This window comes from Capricornis sumatraensis, chromosome 3 (assembly GCF_032405125.1).
Source record: "Capricornis sumatraensis isolate serow.1 chromosome 3, serow.2, whole genome shotgun sequence".
NCBI lineage: Eukaryota > Metazoa > Chordata > Mammalia > Artiodactyla > Bovidae > Capricornis > Capricornis sumatraensis.
In genome coordinates, this window is record NC_091071.1 from 170192695 (window position 1) to 170208107 (window position 15413).

General features: G+C 41.9%; 1 protein-coding gene, 1 non-coding gene and 1 pseudogene across 2 annotated transcripts in view; 1 reads left to right on the top strand and 2 right to left on the bottom strand.

Annotated features, from left to right (window-relative positions):
- The window catches only part of WASF2 (WASP family member 2), a 70436-nt gene that overhangs the window by 38973 nt on the left and 16050 nt on the right, over nt 1-15413 (top strand). The window contains exon 2 of the mRNA XM_068967250.1: nt 11089-11261. Coding sequence (XP_068823351.1) covers nt 11132-11261 — 130 coding nt within the window. The 5' untranslated portion in view covers nt 11089-11131. The remainder of the gene's footprint in view (nt 1-11088; nt 11262-15413) is intronic.
- LOC138077359 (U6 spliceosomal RNA) lies at nt 1302-1408 on the bottom strand. Its single transcript, XR_011144796.1, has one exon. It is a non-coding gene; the product is annotated as a U6 spliceosomal RNA (small nuclear RNA).
- LOC138077345 (U4 spliceosomal RNA) lies at nt 6862-6968 on the bottom strand (annotated as a pseudogene).

The window sequence follows — 15413 nt, forward strand, 5'->3', positions numbered from 1 at the left end:
GGGAGCTTAACCAAGTGCAGTAGACTACTATTTGCAGGAACCAGGAAAGAAGGGTTACAGCCTAGCCCCATTTTCTCCATCCCTGGGTGAGATAGTAAACTGGGAACTAGACATTCTCCCATAAAAATCAACTTTGTGTTCCTATATGGTAGCACATGTCCAGGTTAGGCTTCCTCCCGGGTATTCAAGCCCAGGTACTTGGAGAGGAATGCCTTTTGTATCTATCCTCATCTCAGTTTTTTGGCCACCACCAACCGGAGATCACTCATTTCTGTCGTTGCCTGTAAATAAAGAAAACTTTTTAAAAAAGAGAATACTTTATAAGGGCTTGTGTGAGTTATTGACACATTTCTAGTAATCTTGTGCAGTGATTTGTTGAGGTTTTGGGGTTTTTAAATCTATTTTTTTGTTGAAAGATAAATGCTTTACAGAATTTTGTTGTTTTCTGTCAAACCTCAACATGAGTCAGCCATGAAAGAAAGTGAAAGTGAAGTTGCTCAGGTGTGTCTGACTGTTTGTGACCCCACGGACTGTAGCCTACCAGGCTCCTCCGTCCATGGGATTTTCCAGGCAAGAATACTGGAGTCGGTTCCTTCTCCAGGGGATCTTCCCGACCCAGGGGTCAAACCCGGATCTCCTGCATTATAGGCAGATGCGTTACCATCTGAGCCACCAAGGAAGTCCATATCAGCCATAGGTATACGTATGTCCCCTTCCTTTTGAACCTCCCCCCGCATCTCCCTCCCCATTCCACCCTTCTAGGTTGATACATAGTCCCTGTTTGAGATCCCTGAGCCATACAGCAAATTCCCATTGACTATCTATTTTACATATGGTAATGTAAGTTTCCATGTTACTTTTTCCATACATCTCACCCTTTCCTCCCCTCTCCCCATGTCCATAAATCTATTCTCTGTTTCTTCATTGCTGCCCTATAAATAAGTTCTTCAGTACCATTCTTCTAGATTCCATATATATGTGTTAAAATATGATATTTATCTTTCTGTTTCTGACTCTTTCTGACTGAACCTAGAACCTATTATACAAAGTGAAGTCATCTACCTCATCAGAACTGACTCAGATACATTCCTTTTTATGGCTGAGTAACATTCCTTGGTGTGTATGTACCACAACTTCTTTATCCATTCATCTGTCGATGGACATCTAAGTTGCTTCCATGTTCTAACTATTGTAAGTAGTGCTGCAATGAACAGTGGGATGCATGTGTCTTTCATTTTTGGTTTCCTCAGGGTATATGCCTAGGAGTGGGATTGCTGGGTCATATGGTAGTTTTATTCCTAAAAAATATGGAGCGCTTCATGAATTTGCATGTCATCCTTGCACAGGGGCCATGCTAATCTTCTCTGTATCGTTCCAATTTTAGTATATGTGCTGCTGAAGCGAGCACGAGGTTTTGTTTTGTGAGGTTTCTTTGTCCCAGAGCAGTTGAGTTGTTTTTCATGTTAAACTCCTGTGTGAATTTAATGCTCATTTGATGACTATAGCTGAAAGAAATCTGGTACTTGAGTACCCACAAATGACAGGAATAAGGTTTCCTCACTTACTCATAGTGATGCCAATGGTAAAGAACCCATCTGCCAATGCAAGATACGAAAGAGATGTGGGTTCAGTCCCTGGGTTGGAAAGATCCCCTGGAGAAGGGCATGGCAATCCGCTCCAGTATTCTTGCCTGGAGAATTCCGTGGACAGAGGAGCCTGGTGGGCTCCAGTCCGTAGGGTCACAGAGTCAGACACGACTGAAGCAATGTAGCATGCATGCACTCAGAGTAAAAGTGAGCCCCCATTTATTTTTCCAGTTTTATTGAGATATAGTTGGCACACAGCACTGTATATGCTTAAGGTGTGCAGCGTAATGGTTTTACTCACATCCATCATTCCATATAGATAACAGAACTAAAGAAATAGAAAAAAATTTGTGTGTTTGTTGAAAACTCTTAGGATTTACACTCTTAACAATTTTTGTATATAACATACATCAGTGTTAATTATATTTATCATGTTGTGCATTATATCCCTGTCACTTATTTATCTTATAATGAAGTTTATACCTGCCACCTTCATCCAGTTCCCCTCCCCCTGCATCTGATAGCTATAAAATTGATCTCTTTTTCCATGAGTTTATTTTTGAAGTATAATTGACCTGCAACTCTGTGCTAGTTCCTATTATACAGTATATGATTTGGTGTTTTGAAACATTTCAAAATGATCACCAGGATAAGTCTAGTTAAGATATGTTACAATACAAATACATATCATAGTTACTGACTGTATTTCCCATACTGTACATTTCATACCCCTGACTTGTTTATTTTGCAACTGGAAGTTTATACATCTTAATCTCCTTCACCTATTTCTTTCTTTCCCCCTGTCCTCTGGCAACCACCTGCTTTGTTCTCTGTATCAATTCTGTTTACTTAAGGGATCTCAGTTCCCTAACCAGCAGTTGAATCCCAGTCTTCTTCCCAGGTGGCCCAGTGGTGAAGAATCCACCTGCCAGTGCAGGAGACTCTAAAGACTCGAGTTCGATTGCTGGGCTGGGAAGATCTCCTGGAGTAGGAAATGGCAACCCCCTCCTGTGTTCTTGCCTGGAAAATTCCATGGACAGAGGAGTCTGGTGGGCTACAGTCAGTGGGATTGCAAACAGACGTGACTGAGTGACTGAGCACACACGCACACACACACGCGGCTTCTCTGAAAGCACCAACTCCTAACCGCTAGGCCACCAGGGAACCCATTTCTGTTGTGTTTGTTCGTTTCGTTTTTAGATTCCATATATAAGTGAAATCATACAGTATTTGTCTTTCTCTGTCTGACATTGCATTTAGCATAATACCCTCTAGGTCCATCCGTGTTGTTGCAAATGGCAAGATTTCATTCTGCTTCGAGGGGGAGCACTTTTACTGTAGTTGATTTACAGTGTTGTTTTAGTTTCTGCTATGCAGCACAGTGAATCAGTTACACACATACAGATCCACTCTATTTTTTTATTTTAATTTTTTAAAATGTTTATTTTTTTGGCTGCATTGGGTCTTAGTTGAGGTACATGGTGTGTTTGATCTGTAGTTGTGACATGTGAGATCTTGTGGTTGTGATATGCAAACTCTTAGTTGCACCATGTGGGATCTAGTTCCCTGACCAGGGATTGATCGGGTGCCTACTGCATTGGGAGCCTGAGTCCTAGCTGCTGGACTACCAGGGAAGTCCCTGTCCACTCTTTTTCAGATTCTGTTCCCATATGGACTATTAAAAAGTATTGAGTAGAGTTCCCTGTGCTATACACTAGGTTCTTATTAGTTTCCTATATGATATACAGTAGTGTGTATAGATCAGTCCCAAAGGTTTTCATTCCTTTTTTGTGGATGAGTGATATTCCAGTGTGTACGTGTGTGTGTGTGTGTGTATACCATGTCGTCTTTATCTAGTCATCTCGTGATTGGCACTTGGGTCGCTTCCGTGTCTTGGCTGTTGTAAATAACGCTGCAGTGAACATGGAGGTGTAGGTATCTTTTCAAGCTAGTGTTTTTGTTTCTTTGGATAAATATCCAGGAGTGTAATTGCTGGATCAAAAGTAAGACCTTTTAGATGGATAGTTTGGAGTATTTCAGACCATTCCATTCTGATGAATTTAAGTTTTGCTAGAAATTGGAATTAAGACTGGGAGAGTAAAATGAACTTTGTGTCTGTTATTGAAGTTATCAGTGATAACCATGCAGACCCTGTGTAATTTAAATGGATTCATAACTAGGAACTTAGGCAAAGATGCAGATACAGAAAATATTTTATGTGAATAAATCTCTTTGGAGCTAGGAATATTTTGTAAACAAAATCTCAGTTTCATATAGCACCTCTCAAGCATTTTTTTTAGTGCAGCTCACAGCTGAACTGGAAAGATGAATTGAAAGTTTTTCTCCAATTGCTAGTCATCATTAGACTAAGAACTAGAACCTGACTCACAGTTTTAAGTGGTTTCCAGTGCACAATTTAAGTGTATTTTCTTTTGGACAACCAGATGGATCTTACTTTAAAAAAGAGCTTAATTTTGGCCATTTGAAAAGCAGTTTTTTATTTCTCCTTTGCAAATAAGTTCATCTTTACCATTTTTCCAGATTCTGCATATATGTGTTAATATATGATATTTGATTTTCTCTTTCTGACTTACTTCACTCTATATGTCAGTCTCTAGGTCCATCCACATCTCTGCAAATGGCACAATTTCGTTCCTTTTTATGGCTGAGTAATAATAATCCATTGTATATATTTACAACATCTTCTTTCCCCATTCCTCTGTTGATGGACATTTAGGTGGCTTCCACGTCCTAGCTATTGTAAATAGTGCTGCAGTGGACATTGGGGGTGCTTGTATCTTCTTGAATTACGGTTTTCTCCAGGTATTGTACAGATGTAGAGAACAAACATATGGCTTCCAAGGGGAAGTGGGATTGGGGATGGATTGGGATAGGCATATATACACTACTATGTATAAAATAGATAAACTAATGAGAACCAACTATTAGCACAGGGAATTCTACTCAGTGCTCTGTGGTGACCTAAGGAAATCCAGGGAAGAGGGGATATATGTATACGTGTAACTGATTTACCTTGCGGTACCGCAGAAGCTAACACAACATTGTAAAGCAGCTATACAGTAATAATCAAAACAAAACAAACCCCAAAACAAAAACCAACCAAAAAAGGCAGTTTTCTGTGGAATAGTTGATACTAGAAGAAACCAGTTTTGCAGGTTGAAGTTATTAGCTCCCGATTTTAGCTTTAAGAACAAAGCTATGATTAAAGCCTGAAGAGTAATAGAAGAAAAAAGGTGGTATTGCCCCTAAAAGATAATAGAAAGTTATGAAATTGCCAGGTGTGAGTGGTCCTTGATAGATGTACAGTATGTTCAAGGAGTAAGATACTGTAGTTTAGAAATCTGTTCCCCTGGACTCCTTTCCCAAAACCAAATTACGACAAGAAGGAACTTTACATTTATTGAAGGTAGGTCCATAGCTGGTGTCATTCATTTGTGAAATTGGTCATTTCTCCTGGTTTTAGATCACAGGTAAGCTCTTATTCTTGGTTCTCCCAGTCAGATACTTTCTTTGTACACTCTTGGAGTTCCATTTATCTTGCCAGCTTTTTTGAACATTACTCTGGTGACCTAAACTGATTTGTCAGTAATTTCTTGTGTTTGGAGAGAGTCTGGTTATATTTGTAGCTTCAGCCCCACCCTGTATTTCAACAGGAAGTGGTAGGTGCCTAAGTCTATAAAGAGACAATTCTCCTTGGGATTGTTGCATGATAGTGAGGAACTGCTATATGCAGCAGTAAATTTATACTTCTTTAAATATTTTGATGGACCAACTTAGATTACAGTAAACCTGAGTGTTGTGTTTTATTTTGAAATCAAGTGATTGTTTGACTTTTCAGTTGAGATTCTTGAACCACTGTGGAATGCATATTCTTTATCATAAAGAAATTTATCTCCTGAAAGAGGAAACTAGTCTACAAAGCAAGGCACTTCTCATATGCCCCTATCCAAAATGTTGTTAACTATAGAACAGTGGGAAATGCTGAAGTGAAAAGCAGAAGTACTAATTGCCACACATACAATATCCCCACATGTTCTCATCCCATGCTACTGCTGATCAGCATTTTGAGGGTATGTTTCAAAGAGGAACTGCCTTGAGAAGCATTTCTGTTGTTATAGTTATTGCTGTAGCTCAGATATACTTGCTTTGGGATGTGACCATAGAAATCTGCAGGTGTTATCAGTGACCATGGCTCTAAATGAAGCATCATTCATTTATTTATAATAAACAGCTAGTAATACATGTCATTGCCAGAATGAGCAGTCATCTGTTTTTTGTCCTGCTGTTAATAGGAATTCAAAGTGTAGAGTACAGATGAGTGCATCTTCCCCGTCACATGCACTCTTCCTTTATTACCTTATTCCAGCTTCCAGATTCGTCCCCCTCACCTACTTCACCCCACTCCTGCTCCAGGCTTGGCGGGAGCAGAGTTGGGAGTTCAGAGTGTAGGGTACATGTCAGAGTCTCCTTTTGCCTTAAGACTGGCCAAATGTGATACATAAATATCCCATGATAACTTCAAATATACAGACTTGTAGAGTCTTACTGTTGTGAAGGGACCTCAGAGAACACCTCATCCAGTTTCCAATTCAAAGCAGGAATCCCATCATGGTACTGGCAGTCCAGACTGGTCAGTGTACTCCAAGCCATGGGTTAGAGGGGATGGTTGAAGTCTTCGATTTATTCTGACTCATTCTCAAGTCCCTTAAGCTGAAAATAGCTGGGGGGTGAAGATGGGGGTTGCTGCTGAGTCTGACTGGAAGTCTGTAACTGGTCTAAAAAAAAAAAAAAAGCTCCCCCCCTTTTTCTTTTCATCTTTGGGTAGCCAACATCCAGATTGGCTTGGGAGGCTCCCCGAGTGTAATTAACTTAACCCCAGGGCACTATCTGGAATGTCCTTTTTACCATTCTGGATCTATAGAAGAGTTTGATTCATGGACATGATCCATCCATCTTTACAGTACCCAGACCTCCCCTGGCCTTATGTTCAAAATGCAAGTGACTGTTGGCCAAGCAGAGGTTATGGCAGCTTTCAGTTCAGTTCAGTCGCTCAGTTGTGTCTGACTCTTTGTGACCCCGTGGTATGCAGCACGCCAGGCCTCCCTGTCCATCACCAACTCCTGGAGTTTACTCAGACTCAGGTCTGTTGAGTCAGTGATGCCATCCAACCATCTCACCCTCTGTTGTTCCCTTCTCCTCCAGCCCTCAATCTTTCCCAGTGTCAGGGTCTTTTCAAATAAGTCAGTTCTTCACATCAGGTCGCCAAAGTCCAGCAAATCCAAGAATTTTAGAGTTTTCAATTAGCAATAATCGTGCCTCGGATAAACCTCATTGGCTACGATACTGCCACTGCGTAAAGCTCCAAGAATTTTAGAAATTCTTAAAGATCTTGGCTTAGTCCTTTTATTTTGCAAATGAAGAAACTGAAGCCCAGAGTCAGAATTATATCATCTTTGATTTAGAGGGCATTGTATCAGTCATCCAGTCTGACCTCTCCATATCATCTTCTTACAGTCTAGGAATCTCTCCCCCAGCATGCCTAATAGCTGGTATCCAGGGGATGATACTGGGGAACTTATCACCTCTGAAGAGAACCCATTCTAATATAGGACAACTCTAATTAAAAGGAACTAACTTAATTGAAATCTACGTCCCTATAACTTTTATCTTCTCAATGGTTCTAATTTAATTCCTCTCCTATGTAACATCCCTGAAGGTAAGACCTTCTCAAACCCCCAAATTAGCAAATATCACTATAGCGTATAATTTTTCTAATCAAAGTAAAGTATAACTGAAAAAGAACTTCTACTGATTCTATAAAGACAGGACATTCCACTTTTCATGTGTCCAAAACTACTTTTTCTAGCTAAGAATGACTACTTTCTTGGTTTTCTTCACTGTCCCTTCATTACTGGCACTAGCATTTAGTTCTTTTCATAGTACTTTTATTTTAAAAAAATTTTTATAAATGGCAAGATCTCAGTTTCCTGATCAGGGATTGCAACAAGGCCACAGCAGTGACAGCACCAAATCCTAACCACTAGGCATCCAGGGAACTCCCTCATAATATGTTTAATAAAGAAACATACATTTTATCACTTTGTACAGAACAGATAGGGCTGAAGGATTGGACTCACCCTCACAGCCTGTCTGTGGTTTCCCAGTTCTTATTTGCTAGCTGTGGTGGGCCTCTCCATTCTATCGTCTCCTTCTCATCCTGGGAAGAGTTTCCCAACTGGTCTTCTTACCTCCAGTCTTCTGTCCAAATACAGCTTCCTACTTCTTTTAGAATGGTTTGTCTAAAAATGCAGATTTGACCATGTCACTTCGTTAATTTAGTAGTTCCTCAACACCCAGCGCTCCACTGATTTTCCACTAAATGACGACTGATGATCGAGGAGTTTTTCTCCACTGGATTCCCATGAGAACGTTAAGCCCTAATGCCATTAGGTATCCATTGTATATAATGCATTAGCTTCTCTCCAGTGCATCTGGAATGGTGCTAGTTGTTTACACTCTTGATGAGAATGGAGAAAACAGTCACTCTAGTCCTTTTCTCTATTCTGTGGTTCAGATGAGGAACCCATTGTAAAAGAGTAGAGGAGAGAGAATGTATGTTCTTCAAGAGGCCCAACAGCATGGCTGGGAGCCGCCTCCAGAAACAGAACTCACAAATTTCATTGATGTCTAGGGTTTCATCTTTAAATTTATGTGAACACTGCGTTCTACTACATAATATGTCCATTGTTAAAAGTGTTTCAAAATATTTGTCAATGAATAAAATTGACTTTACAGGAGGATTTGCCTCAGGTCTATTGAACTAAAAATAACTACCTTTTTTTCTTAGCCCTGTAGTGGACATTTTATATATGTTACATTATTTAATGTCTCTAGGAAAATTGCGCAAGATCACACAGCTAGTAAGGTGTCAAGACTCAGGGCACTAACCCAAGTATGTCTCAACTCCACAACTTAAAGCTGAGTTGAGTCAAGAGCCTTTGCTTCATTTCCAAGTTTATCTTCACTGGAATGTAGGATTTCTTTCTTGGTCAAGTTAGTATTTTGGTTCAGATTGTGCATAATTCCATACTTCTTTTGAAGAAAAGTGAATAGTAATGTGGGTGATTCCATTTAATAAGGACTCTTGTCTTTCTTTGGTGATTCTGAAACATGTAAAATGACTTTTTTTAGTAGCAGATTCACTTTTCTAATTCTTTTGTCTTGATGGATATTGAATACTGTAATTTTTTGATTACTCTAGCTTGATGTGGAAGCTGGTTTTTTTTCAGCAAGACGTAGCTAGCTATCTTGGTATTGAAAACTTGCCCCCCCCACACACACACACCTCCAGATGACACAGGGTTGACTCCATTTGTGTCTTCTTACCCAAGGAACTTGGGAAAACATAAATGCTAAAGTATCAAGGTTCATCCCCAGCTTCATCCCCATCTGACATTTACCTAGCTATTTGGAATCCAGTTTCCATTAGGTGTCCAAAGAGAATGTCTGGAATGCCCTGTCAGTAGCCATTTGACACAGAATTTCAAGGGGATCTGGCTCCTGTAGCTCCTCTAAGATGCTGGAACAAGTTCTGAAATGATTGCTAAAGGAGGGGGCCATAGTGGCTGTTTCCAGTCATCTCTGGCTGCACCCTGAATTTCTGGCTCTTCTGGTGAGCTTGGATTTGGGGAATCTGGGGGTATTCAGAGGGTGCACAGCCCTGTGAGCTTCTTTTATTTGTGACCCCTTGTCTCCCTTTCTGCTCTAAACCCTTTCTCAGTTTGAGTTAGTTACTGAAGCTGCATGTTAGTACCCAGTACCCTTTACATTATGTAAAAGAGGAGAATCATTAGACTGGAAGGGAAAGTCCAGAGTTTGGATTAGAAAATCTGTTGAATCAAAGGGGAACTTAGCTGAGGAACAGAATGAAAATTATTTCCTTAGACAGTAGACAAATATTCAGGAAACACCTCTGCACCCCAAAGATAGGCACAGCTGCCATACAGTGACTATTAAAGGGAGGTTCAAAGTTAGGAGCAAACAGCTGATTCTCTTGGTTCTTGGGCTGTTGCTGTTGGTGACAGGAAATCTTGTTCCCCAGGCTGCTGGCTTCCTGTTTTATTTTTACTCTTAGCAGATCAGAATGTCCATAACAAGGAGCAGTCTGTTCCAAAGGGTTCTACTCCCTCTTTGAGCTGAAGGGCTTTTTTTCTTTTGGTCAGACAATATGTTGGTTCACTTTTAAGTTCTATGATGTATAGCTTGGTTTAAGCATTTCGTGTTCACAATCAACTTTCTTGGTGATGAGCTGGTGTTTTAAGATTCAGTGTAAGTAAACCTCTGTGGATTTGTGTGTGTGTTTTAAGAGGTGTTTGCAATATTGGGGACTTGAGTATATTACCTTTATGCTTTACCATTTAACTTGCCATTTTCCCTAGCACAAAAACCTTTAGGCTGCTTCAGATTTCTTTAGTTTCACAAGTTAGGTGAACAGTTCCAGCCCGGTGTGCCTTGGCTATAGTCATATAGTCATTTTGTTGGATAAAAAACCTCCTCCTGTCCTCGTAAAGTTAGGAATTTGGTAATCTAACTCTGAAACAATAGCTCAGCGTGAACCTAAAGTGCTGGGGGATTTCCTAGGGAAAGGGGCTTAGCCGACAGGATAAGAACCAGTAACTGGAAGGTTTCCGGATCTGCTCCAGACACTTCCTGCTGTCTCAAGAGCCTTTTGGCCCAGGTGTGTTGAACCGGATGGGAGAGAGAAAGGGAGCTGTGAGTAGAAGAGAAAGGACTGCTGGGGAGTCTTGGAGCACAGTGTGCTTGGCATCAGGTTTAATATATTGAACATGTAAAATTTTCCTTGGTATTCTTTCATTCTGTCCATTTACAGAGTGCACTTTAGTAGTCTTAATAGATACTGGCAGTATTTAGTTGTACATTAAGAGTCCTCCATCAGGGAAGAACTGGAGAAGTTACGTCCTGATGTAGATCAGTGGAATCACTTGGCAACGTAATTTCGTTGTGGAGACTGTCAGATGATAGAAGCTCTTTTTTGATTCTCATAATTGATCATCTGGAATCTGATCTGTTCTGCTTGTGGACACCCCCAGGTTAGGATCGGTACCATCCAGGACCTGCTGAATGGGCTGTTTTCTGACCATGCGTCCCTGCCTCTAGAGACTTCTGTTAGCTGGAGCATACTTGTTATTTTAGGGTTTTTAGGTTTTTATGCTGCCTGTGTACCCTCAGCCAGCAGTCACCAGTTCAGAATTTCTAAACTCATCCAGCAGAGCTCTGATAGCAAACCTGTGAAAGAGGGGTGTGATGGGGAGGGCTTAAAGCAGGGGAAAAAGAGAGAGAGAGGGAAAGATTTTTTAAAGCTGTTTAGATCAGAGCAAGACAAAAGGAAAAACGACTCACACAGCCTTGGTGTGCCTGGAATTTGTGGTTGAGTAATACTTTCCTGTTATTTCTTTTTTAGGTTGTTTTTCATCATTCAGAACATTGCCTGAAGCAGGTCCACCATGCCGTTAGTAACGAGGAACATCGAGCCAAGGCACCTGTGCCGTCAGACGTTGCCTAGCGTTAGAAGCGAGCTGGAATGCATGACCAACATCACCCTGGCAAATGTCATCCGACAGCTGGGCAGCCTGAGTGAGTGCCGCAGAGAGCCTGTGCTTTGCCCTCAGGGGTCGTTGGTGCTCTTTATTTCCTCCCCTTCTCCTCCGCGTTCCTCGTTCTCCCCCATCTGCCTTCCCTAGGTAGTGCGAAAATTTATCCCACCCTCACCCCTCCCCAGAGAGAGGCTTCTGTTTATACAGATTCTTCCCCTCAACCCTTTCTTTCTTCATCTACCACCACCCTCTAGGTTCCCTCCACCTCCCCCTCCACCTGCTTCAAAAGAAATCTGTGGGAAGGGTGGCAGGAAGGGCTGCAGCAGAAACTGCAGATGGAATGACAGAGCAGAATTCTCTGTGTAAAGTGGGAGGTTCACAGAGCAGTATCTTGGGTTGGGGAATGTGCCTGTAATTGCACAAGCTATTCGATGTAGCCTGACTTTGTTGAAGCCTCAAATGTACCAATAGTCTTTATCTACCCAAACCCCCCCCCCACCACCACCACCTTTCATCACAAAGAGGAGTAAAGCAAACACACATTCAGAGAGATTCTGGCTGACTTGTCTACCCTGGTACACATTTAATTGTGCTGCAAGCCCCCAGGTCTAAGTTCAGGGTACAAATTACTTCTGTAGTCTCTGGGGTATTGGGAGTTTTGCAAGCTGTGTGAACACAGTGACACAGATTGTAGCTGGAGCCATTCTTCTCTAGGAGGAAGATGGGGGTTAACCTAGTCTATTTTGAAGCTGAGGGAAAGCCAGCTCAACTGTAATTTTTTTTTTTTAATTGCTAAGAATGAATGAGACCGCCTTCAGTGGGGGTACATGCTTGGGTTTGGATTTCATTCTGAATTGAGCGGATTTTGTTTGCTTGGAGCCAAGATATGGGAAAGGCAGATGCTTGGATAGGCTCTGCATTTGTCTAGTGCCGTTCTAGTTCCCATAAGAACCTCTGTCAAAATGCCATTTTAGTGATCTTCCTTAGCAAAAGCATCTTAGTGTGAATTATTTCAGACATTTAACCCTCCTGTCGCATCACTGCCTTTCGTGCAAGCAGTGGAATATCAAGAAAGCCTGCATCCCCCCTCTCCCCTGCCACCCCAGATAGTAATAGCCCCTGCCTTGGGAATAGGGGCCTGAGGAGATAGAGGCCTGTGACCAGATGATGTATGGGGTCTGAGATTCCTAAGCCGTCACCCAGCTCAGAGGCCGTCTCAGTTGATCCAGGGCTTAGGGAAACCTGGATGGGGCGTCAGGAAAGAAATGAAACCCTGCCAGTGTCTGTCTTACACAAAGGACCGTTGACAGCAGTGCCACAGCAGTACGACTGACAGGGAAGCACGTGAAGACTGCAGAGAGCCTCACTGCTCCTTAAAAGCATCCTTTCTGCTTCTGTCACCCTGAGAAGGCCAAATGGGTGAAAGTCAGTCACATGCGGGTTCCTTCTCTGTAGGACAAAGGACATCTAGCTAATGATGCGTCGTCTTCTCTCTCAGCAGGAGTTACGGTCTCTCTCAGGTGTTTTTCCAGCGCAGTGTTGCTGGATGCCATTGCTCACTCTCCCACTTGTGATCAGGCACTTCCATCTTGAGGAAGTTCATCTGAGGGCCAGGGTTGGCCTGTGCTTATGGAAACAAGATTTTCTCACGTCGTAGAGCTGGCTGACCCTTTATTCATCCAGTAAACATGTATTGAACATATTTTATGTGCCAGGTGCTGAGAGGATACAGCAATAATAAGAAGTGGTCTCTGCCTTCTGGGAGCTCATAATCTACCAGAGGAGAAAGAAAGAAATAAGGGGAGAATGATAGAGGGTGAGAAGAGATCTCATATTTGTTGATTGCCTACTTTATGCCAGGTTTTAATAGGATCTTGACATATAGCTGCTGCTAAGTCACTTCAGTCGTGTCTGACTCTGTGCGACCCCATAGATGGCAGCCCACCAGGCTCCCCCATCCCTGGGATTCTCCAGGCAAGAACACTGGAGTGGGTTGCCATTTCCTTCTCCAATGCATGAAAGTGAAAAGTGAAAGTGAAGTCGCTCAGTCGTATCCGATTTGTAGCAACCCCATGGACTGCAGCCTACCAGGCTCCTCCGTCCATGGAATTTTCCAGGCAAGAGTACTGGAGTGGGGTGCCATTGCCTTCTCCACTTGACATATAGACTATCTGATACAATCTTCTTAATAATCCTTTGAGGTTAGAAGTTGGCATTCCCGTTTTTCAGGTGAAGAAATGAAGGCTCAGAAAAGTAAGGTAACTTGCCTGCAGACACAGTAGCCACTGAGAGGCAAAGTCAGACTTCCTAAGAATTTCTAAGCTTGCCCCCTGGCTCCCTGGCTCCCTGGCTCTCCCATGACTGCCCTGCATTAGACCTTTGCTGTGCCGTACTAAGTCTCTTCAGTCATGTCCGACTCTTTGTGACCCTGTGGACTGTAGCCTGCCAGGCTCCTCTGTCCCAAGGATTCGCCAGGCAGGAATACTGGAGTGGGTTACTGTGCCCTTCTCCAAGGGATCTTCCCGACCCAGGGATCGAAACCACGTCTCCTGCAGCTCCTGAACCGCTGAGCCACCAGGGCAGCCCAACTGAACACTCACCAAACGATTCTTAGACCACCTCTGGCTTCCCTTTCTCTGATCAACCTCTTTAAATCTATAAACCTAAAAATTGTGTAAAATCTTTTAAATCTTAAACTTATATGTTCTTGCCAGAGTGGTCTGTCCAAAAACTAAAATCTGACTTTTTACTTTCATAATTCTGATTTGTTTGAATTTTTAAAAGTTAAGTCTGTGTTAACTTTTGCAATTTAAAAATGTTTTTAAAATAAGAGCATAATTGTTAGCTATGTATTTTATCTCCCGTCTTCCTCACTATGAAATTATTTAATTTTAAATTCCTTCACTTGGCATTTCAAGACTTTAAGACCTACCTTTCTTTTCAGCCTCATTTTCTGTAGTCCATCTTTTTCTCCCATTTTACAATCTTTTAAAGAGATTCTTTTAAAATTAAAAAGGGGAAAAAGAAGGGAGGGAGGAAGAAGGAAGAAAAGATGAATTGCCAACTACTCATAGCTTCTGAGACAGACCATAGACTCTTCACACTTTCGCACAGCGCCTTTGTTCCCACTGCTAGAGAGCCCTTGCCATTTTTGTAGAGGATCTTCAAGACCCAGCTTAGGGATCTCCTCCAGGTTGGACTGAGTACTCCTCTGAGATCCTATTACTTGCCTGTATTATATTACCTGCCACATCATATTAAAAATTGTCTGTATCTCCTATACTAAACTAAAAGTTTTTTGAAGGCAGAAATCATGTGTTGTTTCCTTGAACCCCAGTGTCTGTCTTGCATAGTACCCGGCACCCAGTAGGAGCTCAGTAAATATTTGTTAAATGATTTGTGCTTCTATTCTTTCTACCCTTCCATGCTGTTGGTGCACAGAGAATACAGGGAAAGAAGGAATATTTCCTATGGGGAGTGGGAACATAGCAAGAATAGGGAGAGTCAAGAAAAGCTTCATAAAAGAGGTTACATATGAACCGAACCTTGAAAGATGACTAGGATTACATCCAGCAGAGAAGGGTGCAGAAATGGGCTCCTGCGTACTTCAGGCTCATGACCTTGACCTCATGTATTATATACTCTAGCCGGAAGTGCTTGGTCTAGTAGGGAAAGTCTGATTATGGAATGCATGAAGCACAAAACTGAAAATTTCACAGCCATGGATTGCTCCCTGATAGCATATCCAGAGTTCTTATTTTCCCTCAGGGCAGTGAGATTGGCGTTTCACGTATTAGGTTGCCATGTCTTAGAAAATGTGCAGCCAACCAGCACTTCTGAATCAGTGTTCTGACCACCTAGGAGATTGGAACCTCCTCTTGGGTCATTAAGAAGATTTGTTTTCGTTTGAAAAATTATACTGCTAAGGTATCTTTTGCAGAATGAGGTAGATGTCTATTGTGAATGTCCTGATTTGATAGTGGATCTGTCTTGGTAATCTGAATGAATGAAATTAACTCTGAACAAGATATGTACGTATCACACTCCTGTTTTCAGAGGTTGGAGTACTTTTTAGTACTTACAGAGCAGGACTATCACATTACCAACTGGAATTATATTTTAAATTGGAAGATCCCCTGGAGAAGGGAATGGCTACCCTCTCCAGTATTCTGGCCTGGAGAATTCCATGGAC